At 42.9% G+C, this 14,445-nt stretch overlaps 1 protein-coding gene across 1 annotated transcript in view; it reads left to right on the plus strand.

Moving 5' to 3' along the window:
- The window catches only part of LOC129624649 (ATP-binding cassette sub-family C member 4-like), a 158,996-nt gene that overhangs the window by 43,414 nt on the left and 101,137 nt on the right, over nt 1-14,445 (plus strand). Inside the window, exons 10-11 of the mRNA XM_055542804.1 lie at nt 31-120; nt 4,089-4,280. Of these exons, the coding sequence (XP_055398779.1) occupies nt 31-120; nt 4,089-4,280 (282 nt within the window). The remainder of the gene's footprint in view (nt 1-30; nt 121-4,088; nt 4,281-14,445) is intronic.

Below are 14,445 nucleotides of genomic sequence, written 5' to 3' on the forward strand. Positions count from 1 at the left end.
GTAAATTAAATTCAAAACTTTACTTTGTAGGCATCAGAGACCCCAACCCTACAAGGACTTTCCTTTACTGTCAGACCTGGTGAACTGTTAGTTGTGGTTGGACCTGTGGGAGCGGGAAAGGTAAGTTAATGATGTCTTTTGTCAGCTTGATGCAACACCACAGCTCCTGTTAAATTCTCAGAATTCAGCCCAGATCTGTGTGTGACTCAGTTTGAATTGAGTGTATCTAGAAGAGTGTCTCTCTATGTGTGTTCATGGAACACTCATTTTACAATAATGTTTCATGGCGAAATAAATCAGGATAAACACACACTATCTTTTCGTTCTTGGTGCTTCCCGTTTCCCAGTTGGGAACTGCCTGTGCGGAATTTGGATGTCTTAGTGAAGGAAAGTATTTATGTGACAGCTGTTCTGGAATAAATTAAATTAAATCAGACTTAAATTGAAGAAAGTAGGGGAAACCAGTAGACCGTTCAGTTATGACCTAAATCAAATCTCTTATGGAAGTGGAAATGAGAAATAGATTTAAGGGACTAGATCTGACAGACAGAGTGTCTGATGAACTATGGATGGAGGTTCGTGACTTTGTACAGGAGACAGGGATCAAGACCATAGTCAAGATAAAGAAATGCAAAACGGCAAAACGGCTGTCTGAGGAGGCCTTACAAATAGCTGTGAAAAGAAGAGAAGCAAACAGCAAAGGAGAAAAGGAACGATATACCCATTTGAATGCAGAGTTCCAAAGAATAGCAAGGAGAGATAAGAAAGCCTTCCTCAGCAATCAATGCAAACAAATAGAGGAAAACAATAGAATGGGAAAGAATAGAGATCTCTTCAAGAAAATTAGAGATACCAAGGGAACATTTCATTCAAAGATGGGCATAATAAAGGATAGAAATGGTAGGGATCTAACAGAAGCAGAAGATATTAAGAAGAGATGGCAAGAATACACAGAAGAACTGTACAAAAAAGATCTTCACAATCCAGATAATCACAATGGTGTGATCACTGACCTAGAGCCAGACATCCTGGAATGTGAAGTCGAGTGGGCCTTAGGAAGCATTATTACGAACAAAGCTAGTGACGGTTTTGGAATTCCAGTTGAGCTCTTTCAAATCCTAAAAGATGATGCTGTGAAAGTGCTGCACTCAATAGTCCAGCAAATTTGGAAAACTCAGCAGTGGCCAGAGGACTGGAAAAGTTCAGTTTTCATTCCAATCCCAAAGAAAGGCAATGCCAAAGAATGCTCAAACTACCACACAATTGCACTCATCTCACACGCTAGTAAAGTAATGCCCAAAATTCTCCAAGCCAGGCTTAAGCAATACGTGAACCGTGAACTTCCAGATGTTCAAGCTGGTTTTAGAAAAGGCAGAGGAAACAGAGATCAAATTGCCAACATCTGCTGGATCATCGAAAAAGCAAGAGAGTTCCAGAAAAATATCTACTTCTGATTTATTGACTATGCCAAAGTCTTTGACTGTGTGGATCACAATAAACTGTGGAAAATTCTGAAAGAGATGGGAATACCAGACCACCTGACATGCCTCCTGAGAAACCTATATGCAGGTCAGGAAGCAACAGTTAGAACTGGACATGGAACACCAGACTGGTTCCAAATCAGAAAAGGAGTATGTCAAGGCTGTATATTGTCACCATGCTTATTTAACTTCTATGCAGAGTACCTCATGAGAAACTTTGGGCTGGAAGAAGCACAAGCTGGAATCAAGATTGCTGGCAGAAATATCAATAACCTCAGATATGCAGATGAACCACCCTTATGGCAGAAAGTGAAGAAGAACTAAAGAGCCTCTTGATGAAAGTGAAAGAGGAAAGTGAAAATTTGGCTTAAAACTCAACATTCAGAAAACTAAGATCATGGCATCCTGTCCTATCACTTCATGGGAAATAGATGGGGAAACTGTGGCTGACTATTTTTTTGGGCTCCAAAATCACTGCAGATGGTGATTGCAGCCATGAAATTAAAAGATGCTTACTCCTTGGTAAGAAAATTATGACCAACCTAGACAGCAGATTAAAAAGCAGAGACATTACTTTGTCAACAAAAGTCCATCTAGTCAAGGCTATGGTTTTTCCAGTGGTCATGTATAGATGTGAGATTTGGACTATAAAGAAAGCTGAGCACCGAAGAATTGATGCTTTTGAACTGTGGTGTTGGAGAAGACTCTTGAGAGTCCCTTGGGCTGCAAGGAGGTCCAACCAGTCCATCCTAAAGGAGATCAGTCCTGGGTGTTCATTGGAAGGACTGATGTTGAAGCTGAAACTCCAATACTTTGGCCACCTGATGGGAAGAGCTGACTCATTGGAAAAGACCCTGATGCTGGGAAAGATTGAAGGCAGGAGGAGAAGTGGATGACAGAGGATGAGACGGTTGGATGGTATCATCGACTCAATGGACATCAGTTTGGGTAAACTCTGGGAGTTGGTGATGGACAGGCAGGCCTGATGTGCTGCGGTTCATGGGCTTACAAAGAGTCAGACATGACTGAGCAACTGAACTGATACTGTTCAGGATAGACAGAGACAATGGGGACTTCTTTTCATCTTAGTGGCCCTTCCAGGATATCTGGAGATCATAAAGGCTCTTCCTGGAAGCTTTGAGTATTTCCTCCTATGACTTGACATGATCCCATCAGTGCATGTGTAGTGAGTGTGCAGCTATGTGCTGGAGATAAAGGTACAGAAGTGAGCAAGACCCTGACTTTCTGCCTTTCAGAGGCAATCAGGTTGTTGGGTGAGACAGATATGCAGTCATATTATTTCAGCCCAGTGTCATGAGCACTCTGATGGTGTGGATACACACACGCCACATCTGTGTGATGTTGAAGATTGAAAGGAAAGGTGCACATACCCTTGGTCTGAAACAACAAAGTACAGAAACCTAATGTGGGGTGTGGGCTTCCCTGGTGGCTCAGTGGTAAAATAATCCCCTGCTAATACAGGAGACACAGGTTCGGTCCCTGGTCTGGGAAGTTCCCACCTCCCAGTTGTGGAGCAACTAATCCCATGCACCACAACTGTTGGGCCTCTGCTCTGGGGCCTGGAGGTGCAACAACTGAGCCCATGGGCCACAACTGCTGAAGCCTGCCTGCTAGAGTCTCAACAAGAAAACCCCCATGCACTGCAATGACAACCCAGTGCAAGCAAAAATAAATAAAATTAAGAATTGTGGTATGGCAGAAACCGAAACAACATTGTAAAAAAATAAATGAAAAAGATAAAAGAACTAAAAATAAATAAAATTATTTTTAAAAATGTGGGATGTGTACATGAAAGGGTGCTGATTTCCTCTGTCATGGACTTTTGCTCTGCAGACACAACTTACTTGAGAGTTCTTTCAGTTGGCTATATTCTTCACACATAGCTTTTTAAGAACAAGTGTTTGTCAAGTAAAGGATACCAGATGCAGGAACAATTGCACTGAACATCATATATATCAAATACACATCCTGCTGGGCTCTGTTAGAGAAGGATGTTGCTGCTGCTGCTACTGCTGCTAAGTTGCTTCAGTCGTGTCCAAATCTGTGCGACCTCATAGACGGCAGCCCACCAGTCTCCCCCTTCCCTGGGATTCTCCAGGCAAGAAAACTGGAGTGGGTTGCCATTTCCTTCTCCAATGCATGAAAGTGAAAAGTGAAAGTGAAGTCGCTCAGTCATGTCCAACTCTTAGTGACCCCATGGACTGCAGCCTACCAGGCTCCTCCGTCCATGGGGTTTTTCAGGCAAGAGTACTGGAGTGGGTTGCCATTGCCTTCTCTGAGAGAAGGATGTTAAACATTCTCAATTATTCTTTGCTGAGTAGAATTTCACCTGGGGGGATACTCGGGCAGAGTAGATTGTTTATACTATTAATATGTTCCTTATCAGTCATTTTCATTGACCGTTAGTGTTATTTTCACTTTTTTTGTTGTTGTTGTTTTGGTCTCAACTGGGAGGGCTGTACTTTATCCTGTTGAAGGAAAGGGTTCTATCACGTATCAAGAGCCAGGGTGGGGTCAGCTGTGCTGCGGGGCGTCTTCCATCCTGAGTGCACCCTGTTCACATGTGTGTGTTGCCATCTGTTTCAGTCGTCACTGCTAAACGCTCTGCTGGGGGAGCTGCCCCCGAGCCAGGGACAGGTCAGCGTGCACGGGAGGATCGCATATGTTTCTCAGCAGCCCTGGGTGTTTCCAGGGACTATAAAGAGTAACATTTTATTTGGGAAGAAATATAAAGAAGACAGATATGAAGAAGTAATAAGGGCTTGTGCTTTGAAAGCGGTGAGTAATGACTTCTGACTTGCATATACTTAAATTTCATTTTTTTAATATAAATTTATTTATTTTAATTGGAGGTAAATTACTTTACAATATTGTATTGGTTTTGCCATACATCAACATGAATCCGCCATGGGTATTCACATGTTCCCCATCCCGAAACCCCCTTCCGCCTCCCTCCCCATACCATCCCTCTGGGTCATCTCAGTGCACCAGCCCCAAGCAACCAGTATCATGCATCGAACCTGGACTGGTGATTTGTTTCATATATGATATTCTACATGTTTCAATGCCTTTCTCCCAAATCATCCCACCCTCTCCCTTTCCCACAGAGTCCAAAAGACTGTTATATACATCAGTGTCTCTTTTGTTGTCTCGCATACAGGGTATCATTACCATCTTTCTAAATTCCATATATATGCGTTAGTATACTGTATTGGTGTTTTTCTTTCTGGCTTACTTCACTCTGTATAATAGGCTCCAGTTTCATCCACCTTATTAGAACTGATTCAAATGTATTATTTTTAATGGCTGAGTAATACTCCATTGTGTATATGTACCACAGCTTTCTTATCCATTCATCTGCTGATGGACATCTAGGTTGCTTCCATGTCCTGGCTATTATAAACAGTGCTGCAATGAACATTGGGGTACATGGGTCTCTTTCAATTCTGGTTTTCTTGGTGTGTATGCCTAGCAGTGGGATTCCTGGGTCTTAAGGCAGTTCTATTTTGAGTTTTTTAAGGAATTTCCACACTGTTCTCCATAATGGCTGTACTAGTTTGCATTCCCACCAACAGTGTAAGAGAGTCCTCTATGATAGTGGTTTACACTACAAGGTTTGTTAAAAGTTCTTTTTAAAAAATAGATTTTTGAATGTTGCTTAACATTTAAGTTGGTCTTCTGGATAAATCAGCTGCTGCTGCTGCTGCTGCTGCTAAGTCGCTTCAGTCGTGTCCAACTCTGTGAAACCCCATGGACTGCAGCCTACCAGGCTTCTCCATCCATGGGATTCTCCAGGCAAGAACACTGGAGTGGGTTGCCATTTCCTTCTCCAATGCATGAAAGTGGAAAGTGAAAGTGAAGTCGCTCAGTCGTGTCTGACTCTTAGCGACCCCATGGACTTCAGCCTACCAGGCTCCTCCATCCATGAGATTTTCCAGGCAACAGTACTGGAGTGGGGTGCCATTGCCTTCTCTGGATGAATCAGCAGGCTTACATAAATAAGCATATGTATTTACATATGCTGTCATTTTAATTCTTATAGGTTAGTAACACAGAATACATTATCTGGAGGGGGGATTGTTTCATTCTGTGAAGTTTTCATTCACTTTCAACATTTTTTAATGGAAAGTTATAAATATTTACAAAAAGAGAGCATGGTATAATGAATCCTCATGTACCACCCCCAGCTTCAGCCAGAATCAGCTGGTGACCAGTCTTGCTGCATCTCTACCCCTGCCAGCCCCACCCCAACCCCAGAGTATTGTGGAGCTGATCCTAGACCTCAGATCAGTTCATCTGTAAACATTTCATTATTTTTCTCTAAAAGATAGGAAAGCTTTGGGGGAAAATCACTACTTTATTTCATCTGAAAAATACCTTGAATTCCTGAATATCACCCACCTGCTAGTCTGTGTTTACATGCTGCTGATCATCTCAGTAGTCAATCTTCACCACTGTTGGAACCCACACAAGGTCTGCCCCCTGCACTTGGCTGATGCCTCCTTGGTCCCATTTAGTCTGTGAGGTTCTCTCACCACTTCATTTTTGACTTGTAATGTATTATTTAAGAAAACCGGAATGGTTTAAAATTTCTTTTTAATACTGCGTCATTTCACTGAGGGAGATTGTTTTCAGAAATGGCATTGAGTTTCACAGAGAATGGTAAGATGAAAGGTTTCACTGTATTTTGGGCATTAAATAAGATTAGTGAGTAAACGATGAGACCTAAACTTAAGTGATAGGAGAATACAATTGACAAAAAGCAAGGAAAAAGAGTAAATAATGTTAAATACTATGTTACTCTCTTGGGTTGTAAAAAACCAGTGAATAATATCATTAAAGGTCTCCCTCTGGGGTCTCTTCAGTGCAGTCTGGACATCTGACTGCTCTTTTGTACTGTGAGGAAAAGACAGGGACAGATTTTTAAAGGTGTGGTATTGAAAGCTCCAGACCTGCTTTGTGAGGAAATCATGATTCTCCTGGAACAAGGGCTTGAACATCATAGGTTGCATCAGGTGTGTGTGTTCATGCTAAATCACTTCTGTTGTGTCCAGCGCTGTGGCCCTATGAACTGTAGCTTGCCAGACTCCTCTGTCCATGGGATTCTTCAGGCAAGAATAGTGGAGTGGGTTGCCATTTCCCTCCCCAGGGGATCATCCCAACCCAGGGATCAAACCCGAGTCTCTATCTCCTGCATTGGTGGGTGGGTTCTTTACCACCAGCGCCACCTGGGAAGCCCTGCATCAGGTGAGCAGCATTTCACAATGATGTGGACACACAGAATTGCTTGTTTAATGGGCTCGCTTCTTCAGGTTCTTGTTCATGGGTGACTGTACATTTGCAGAAATGATGTCAGGTTAGCAGGAATGAGCTAGATTTTTATTAAATGGTCTAGATACTATATATGGAGAAGGCAATGGCACCCCACTCCAGTACTCTTGCCTGGAAAATCCCATGCACGGAAGAGCCTGGTGGGCTGCAATCCATGGGGTTGCTACGGGTTGGGCACGACTGAGCGACTTCACTTTCACTTTTCAATTTCATGCATTGGAGAAGGAAATGGCAATCCAGTGTTCTTGCCTGGATAATCCCAGGGATGGGGGAGACTGATGGGCTACCGTCTATGGGGTCGCATAGAGTCAGACACGACTGAAGGGACTTAGAAGCAGATACCATATAAGAAGGGAAAGCAAATGCAGAACAGTGAGAACAGTAGCTCCCATTAATTCAGAGTCTACGTGCAAATCATTTTTCTGCCTTTCACACATGTGCATGCACACACCTAAAAAGGTTTATGAGTTATTCATTCTTTATGAGTATCTTCAATATTCCCATCTTCAACTTACAGTTAGTAAAACTGAGACTGGGACAGATGAGACACCTCATCTCTACATTTGTAGCTCAAGTTCAGATCCTCGGGACCAATGCTTTGCTGCAGGCTCGTGGGGTGACTGGACCACTAATGTAGGCAGTGTTCTGTGGCTTCACCCAATGGGGCATGTATGCAGCACAGACTTTGGTGGAACAGGCCCTGCAGGACTTGGATGCACAGCAGTTCTTCTGTACATGATTTGACTTCTATAAACATGGACTGCTCTCACGTTCTGCTGCATAGTTGGGACATGGAGTTGGGGTCCCTTGTGCCCATTCCCTCCTTGGAAGGAAGGGAGGCCCAGCATGGAGAAGTAGTGGAGAGGAGAGTTCTGGCCCCGGGTTCATCACTTGCCTGCTGTCACTCTGGACATGTCCTGTTACCTGCCTGGACCTCTGACATTTCTGCAGTAAAATGAGGACATTGGGTCAGAGGGTTTAGTTGCTGCTCTGAAATGTCATCTATGACTCTGATTAACAAGAGGTTAGCAAGGTCTTTATGACACCTGGGAATTAGTAAGTTATGAGAGCATCTGCTTATCTCCTTTTGGATTCCAGGTCTCAGTGGATGGACATAAGGCAGGCACAGGAAATACTGGCATCCGTAGACACAGAGACGGCATAGACAGTGCAGTAGAAAAGGCTTGGCCTTTGGAGAGAAACAGTCCTGGGTAATGACTCCAGGTGTTTGTCTCAATTTCCTTTCTTATTAAATGGGGGAGGGGGATAACTGTAAAAATTACAGAAAATGCCTGTGAAATGTAAACAAACCAGGGTTTCAGTAAGTGCTGGCCATTGTTGCTATTTCTAACCTTTTTCTCTCCATCCATCTATCCATGCATACAAATATAATAAAGATTTCTCCTTACTCTCATCTCCCCAAATCCTGGAGGAAAAGCCATAAAAAAGCAACATCTATTTATTTATTAAACTGTTATTTATTTTAATTGGAGGATTATTACAATATTGTGATGATTTTTACCATACATCAACATGAATTTGCCATGGGTATACATATCTCCCCCATCCTGAACCCACCTCCCACCTCTCTACCCACCCTATCCCTCTGGGTTGTCCCAGAGTACTGACTTTGGGTGCCCTACTTCATGCATCAAACTTGCACTGGTCATCTATTTTACATATGTTAATGTGTATGTTTCAAGCTATTCTCTCAAATCATCCCACTTTCACCTTCTTCCACTGAGTCCAAAAGTCTGTTCTTTACCTCAGTCACCTTTGCTGCCTTGCATGTAAGATTGTCATTACCGTCTTTCTAAAAGCAACATTTTTTGTATAACATATGTTAAAAACAACTAGATGTATTATACTAGATCTTATTGAAGTAATCATTTAAGTTCATTGAGCTGAAAACTTTCTGTAACAAAATAGGGAGACATGAAGTAGTCACACTGGCAGTATCAATTCAGGTTGATGACATCAACTCCACGATCTAGGAGTCAGAAGGTTCAGGAATTGAGTCCCAGTTTCTCTGTTGATCAGGTGTGTGGGTTTGACTGTTTGATCCTTACAAGACTGTTACTTCATCTGTAAAATGGAGATAATAAGACTATCAACCTCATGAGGTTGTTTTGGGGATGAAATGTGGTTGTGATTTTAAAGCACCTGCTTGCTAAGGACATAACAAGCACTCTGTAAGTATTAGAATGGTTTTGAAAATAAATTAGCTTTTAATTATAAGCTCAGTCAGTTTCTGGTAAAATTACATCCATAAAATGTGACATGTAAGAAAGAAGGTATTTGAGTATTAACTTCCATTGTTTGAGTTGGTAGTTCTGTAGGTGCTCTGCTGCTGCTGCTGCTGCTAAGTCACTTCAGTCATGTCCGACTCTGTGTGACCCCATGGATGGCAGCCCACCAGGCTCCCCCATCCCTGGGATTCTCCAGGCAAGAACACTGGAGTGGGTTGCCATTTCCTTCTCCAATGCATGAAAGTGAAAAGTGAAAGTGAAGTCGCTCAGTCATGTCTGACTCTCTGTGACCCCATGGACTGCAGCCTACCAGGCTTCTCCGTCCATGGGATTTTCCATGCAAGAGTACTGGAGTGCTCTACACACAGTGTATTATATACATCAACAATAATATTCTGTTACCATGATATAAGCAATATTGTGTGCAACATTTGTCTCCATGTTATCTTTAAGGCTTTTGAAAATGTTTAGTGAACACATATTTAAAGGTATCAAATTGATAAATTCTAGTTTAATATTTTTCCACATAGATCACTTACTTGGCCATAGGATAGTAAGTTTATTGACACTTACATGTCTAAGTGTAGAGGCCTTCAAGTCTTGAATTACTTAAGTGTTGTCTTCATTTCAAAAATATCTTCAGTCACCACCTGGGCAGCATGATGTGAAAGAGCAGAAGACTCTGAACTGACATGAACTCATTCAAATTCCAGCTCTTCTGTTTAAAAGCTGACCGCCCTCAGACCAGTGATGTGGTCAGAGTTTCTCAGTTTCTTCATCTGTGAAATGGGGCCAACACTTACTGTGAAGCTTGCTGTGAGGATTAGAGATAATCAGCATCAGGTTCCAGAACAGAGCTTGGTGCACAGATCTTACCCCCAAGAGCTGTGAGAAGCCATGTGCATGTGTACAAATGATGGAGCAGAATAAGACGGGTCCTTCATGAGAAATGAGAGATGTAAACAGAACCCAGCAGGAAGAGAGACGAGTCCAGGATGGTTCCATGGGAGAGTGTGCTTGGGATGAGCCTGGAAAGATGGGCAGGATATGACAGGCCATGAGAGGAGGGGCAATTCCACAAGGAAGAAAAGCTGTGAAGGAAGGAGGGCTCCTGCTGCTTGACTCTTATGTCCAGCCCTCTTCTGCAAGGGCCTCATGTCCAGCCCACGTTAACCATTTCAGCAGTCTGCTCCATGGTGCTTCTACTGTAAGTCTCCACCATCACTGAAGGGCCTTTGATGTGCTTCTGGATGGATGGCATCAAACCAGCATCACCATTTCCTAGTTTGCCTCTAGTGTGTGTGTGTGCTGTTCAATAAGAATTGGTTAAATTTTGGGGCTTCCCTGGTGGCTCAGACAGTAAAGAATCTGTCTGCAATACAGGAAGACCTAGGTTCACTCCCTGGCTTGGAAAGATCCCCTGAAGAAGAAAATGGGAACCCACTCCAGTATTCTTGCCTGGAGAATTCCATAGACAGAGGAGCCTGGTAGGCTATAGTCCATGGGATCACATAATTGGACTCGACTGACTAGCACTTACTTACTTACTTAAATTAGAGGTAACAAATATGAATAAGAACACTTTGCTGTCAGTGGAAGGAACTATAATATATGCCCAACTAAGGCTTTCCCCTTTGATCTAATTAGAACGTGGCAGCTGAGAAATCAACTGTACTTGCTTTTACTTCAAATCCTCCAAAATGTTTTCCCCCTTGGTGGCTTGTTCATATATAATTTGCAGAGTCAACAACACACTCAAAGTGTTACTACCAGACTCAGAGATAGTTTTTTATGTCCTGGAAAGAGAGGCTGTGAGTGCTTTTTTCTAGAATGTGGTTGCTGCTGCTGCTAAGTCGTGTCAGTCATGTCCAACTCTGTGCGACCCCACAGATGGCAGCACACCAGGCTTCGCCGTCCCTGGGATTCTTCAGGCAAGAACACTGGAGTGGGTTGCCATTTCCTTCTCCAATGCATGAAAGGGAAAAGTGAAAGTGAAGTCACTCAGTCGTGTCTGACTCTTCGCTGCTCCCCATGGACTGTAGCCCACCAGGCTCCTCCATCCATGGGATTTTCCAGGCAAGAGTACTGCAGTGGGGTGCTGTTGCCTTCTCTGGAATGTGGTTAAGATTGCTGTATTACAATGTGGTGCTTTTTAAAGAAGAAAACCATTTGAACAACATGAAATCAAAGCAGAAAAACTAAGCAGAACAGTTTGTAAGGACTGTGAACAGTGAAAGAGAGGCCAAGTAATTCTGTGTGTGTGCTTGAGGCTGAGAACTTAACACAAAGTTCATTTTTTTTTTTTTTCAATGAAAACACAAAGCAAGAGACGGTATTAATTTCTGAGCTCAAGAAAGAAAGAATGTGAGGTAATTATAAATTATCACATCAGAACATTTGTTGCCTTTCATCAGATGCCCCTCTATTAAGATTTGAGTGAGTATGTGTCTGTGTTTTTGTGGTTGTCAAGGAGGGTTACGATGCAGTCTCTTTCTTCCATGGTGGTCATGTGCTTTGTATGTTATGATTCACACTGTAAACAGGGTCCTACTGTTGGCTTGGTGAGAAAATAGGGATCAGTCACCAAGAGAAAGTTATAATCAACTCATGTCGTTTTTTCATTTGTGGAGGTGTTCACACACTTCCTGAGATTTTCACAGCATCCTTGAATTCAGGGGCTCTGGTTTCTGCAGCACATTCTATAGAAGAGGATAATGAGACTTAGGGAGGTCAAAGGACTTGTTCATCATGGTGGCATCAGTGTGCTACTTGCTTTCTCTCCAAATTTGCTGCAGTAGAGACAGAGAAGTGAGGGCTTCACCTACAGAAAGGTACTGCTGTGCATCCTAGGTTGATGCCTCAGCAGTTTAGTGATAAAAACTCCAAACTCTGTCTATGACAGAATGTGCCAATTGGCAATTATAGCAACCTAAGACTTCTAATATAATACCATGTAACTTAAGTCTAAGGCAGAGGAACCAGAGCTCAAATTCCCAACATCTGTTGGATCATATAAAAAGCAAGAGAATTCCAGAAAAGCATCTACTTCTGCCTCATTGATATGATAAAGCCTTTCACTGTGTGGATCACAACAAAGGGTGGAAAATTCCTAAAAGAAATGGGAATACCAGACCACCTTACCGGCCACCTACGAAACTTGCATGGAGGTCAAGAAGCAACAGCTAGAACTGGACATGGAACAACAGACTGATTCCAAATTAGGAAAGGAATACATCAAAGCTGTATATTGTCACCCTGCTTATTTAACTTACATGCACAGTACACCATGTGAAATGCCAGACTGGATGAAACACAAGCTGGAATAAAGATTGCTGGGAGAAATATCAATAACCTCAGATATGCAGATGATATCACCCTTATAACAGAAAGTGAAGGGGTACTAAAGAGCCTCTTGGTGAAGGTGAAAGAGGAGAATGATAAAGTTGGTTTAAAACTCAACATTCAAAAAACTAACATCATGGCATCTGGTTCCACCACTTCATGGCAATAGATGAGGAAACAATGGAAACAGTGACAGACTTTATTTTCTTGGGCTCCAACATCACTGCAGATGGTGACTGCAGTATGAAATTAAAGACATTTGCTCCTTGGAAGAAAAACTATGACAAACCTAGACAGCATATTAAAAGGCAAAGCCATTACTTTACTAACAAAGGTCCATATAGTCAAAGGTATGGTTTTTCTAGTAGTCATGTATGGATGTGAGAGTTGGACCATAAAGAAAGCTGAGTGCAGAAGAACAGATGCTTTTGAACTGTGGTGTTGGAGAAGACACTTGAGAGTCCCTTGGACTGCAAGGAGATCAAACCAGTCAATCATAAAGGAAATCAACCCTGTATATTGATTGAAAGGACTGATACTGAAGCTCCAGTGCTTTGACCACCTGATGGGAAGAACCAACTCATTACCTAATGATGATGCTGATGCTGAAAAGCTGACCCTGATGCTGAAAAAGATTGAATACAGGAGGAGAAGGGGATGACAAAGGACAAGATGGCTGGATGGTATCCATGATTCAGTGGGCATGAGTTTGAACAAACTCCAGGAGATGGTAAAGGACAAGGAAGCCTGGAGTGCTCCATTCCTTGGGATCACAAAGAGTCAGTTCAGTTCAGTCGCTCAGTCATGTCCGACTCTTTGAGACCCCATGAATCGCAGCATGCCAGGCCTCCCTGTCCATCACCAACTCCCGGAGTTCACTCAGACTCATGTCCATAGAGTCAGTGATGCCATCCAGCCATCTCATCCTCTGTCCTCCCCTTCTCCTACTGCCCCCAATCCCTCCCAGCATCAGAGTGTTTTCCAATGAGTCAACTCTTCGCATCAGGTGGCCAAAGTACTGGAGTTTCAGCTTTAGCATCATTCCTTCCAAAGAACACCCAGGGCTGATCTCCTTCAGAATGGACTGGTTGGATCTCCTTGCAGTCCAAGAGACTCTCAAGAGTCTTCTCCAACACCACAGTTCAAAAGCATCACAAAGAGTCAGACACAATTAAACGAGTGAACAACTACTTAAGCCTGATTTCTATCTTGTCAGTTTGGGAATGTTCTCGTCATCTATTCTTTTTTTTTTCCCCATGGTACTCTGGGGAAAATAGGCTGATTTGTCTATTAACTTTGTAAATGATATTCAAATGTAACTTTTGATTCATTCCCAGATCCTCAAGCTACAACTTTATTTCCTTCTTAGTTTTGAGTTTTTCCTGCTTTCACAGACAATCATCTACTTAATCCAGCTGATATGCTGGGTGTCCTTTGAGCACACCTTTTCTTTCCTTTTGATTGTCCTGCCCAGCTTGCTCTTTCTGCTCCCATTTATTGTACAGACCTTATATGTCACTCACTTTAAGTATTACTGTGAAGACTAGGGTCAGGTGTTATCCCTTCTTTGAAAGTGGGAAGCTGAGGCAGAGATCAGCAAAATGTCTTTTTAAGAGACACTCATTCCTTTATAAAAACAAGTCCTGTGCCTTCATCTCCTGGGCCACCAGCTCTCACACCTGTGTCTCTAGCACAGACCTTCACACCTGCATGTACAACTGCACCGTGACACCACTGGGAGGTCATGTCAGGTTGTCCATGAGCGAAGTTCCCTAAACCTACATCCACCACCTTCCCCAACTCAGTAAATGGAGACCCTGTCCTTCCCCTTCCTCATCCCAAACACCACAATCTCCTCTGCTCTTACAGCCACACCCATCCTGTCAGCAGGCCTTTCGGACTCCACCTTCAACATGTGCCTGGAGTGTGACCCCATCTCTCCATTCCCACTCTGGTCCTGACCACTGTCATCTCTCATCTTGATTATTCTGGTAGCCTCCTCACTTGTATCCACCCTCATC

Source organism: Bubalus kerabau, chromosome 12 (genome assembly GCF_029407905.1).
Source record: "Bubalus kerabau isolate K-KA32 ecotype Philippines breed swamp buffalo chromosome 12, PCC_UOA_SB_1v2, whole genome shotgun sequence".
Lineage (NCBI taxonomy): Eukaryota > Metazoa > Chordata > Mammalia > Artiodactyla > Bovidae > Bubalus > Bubalus kerabau.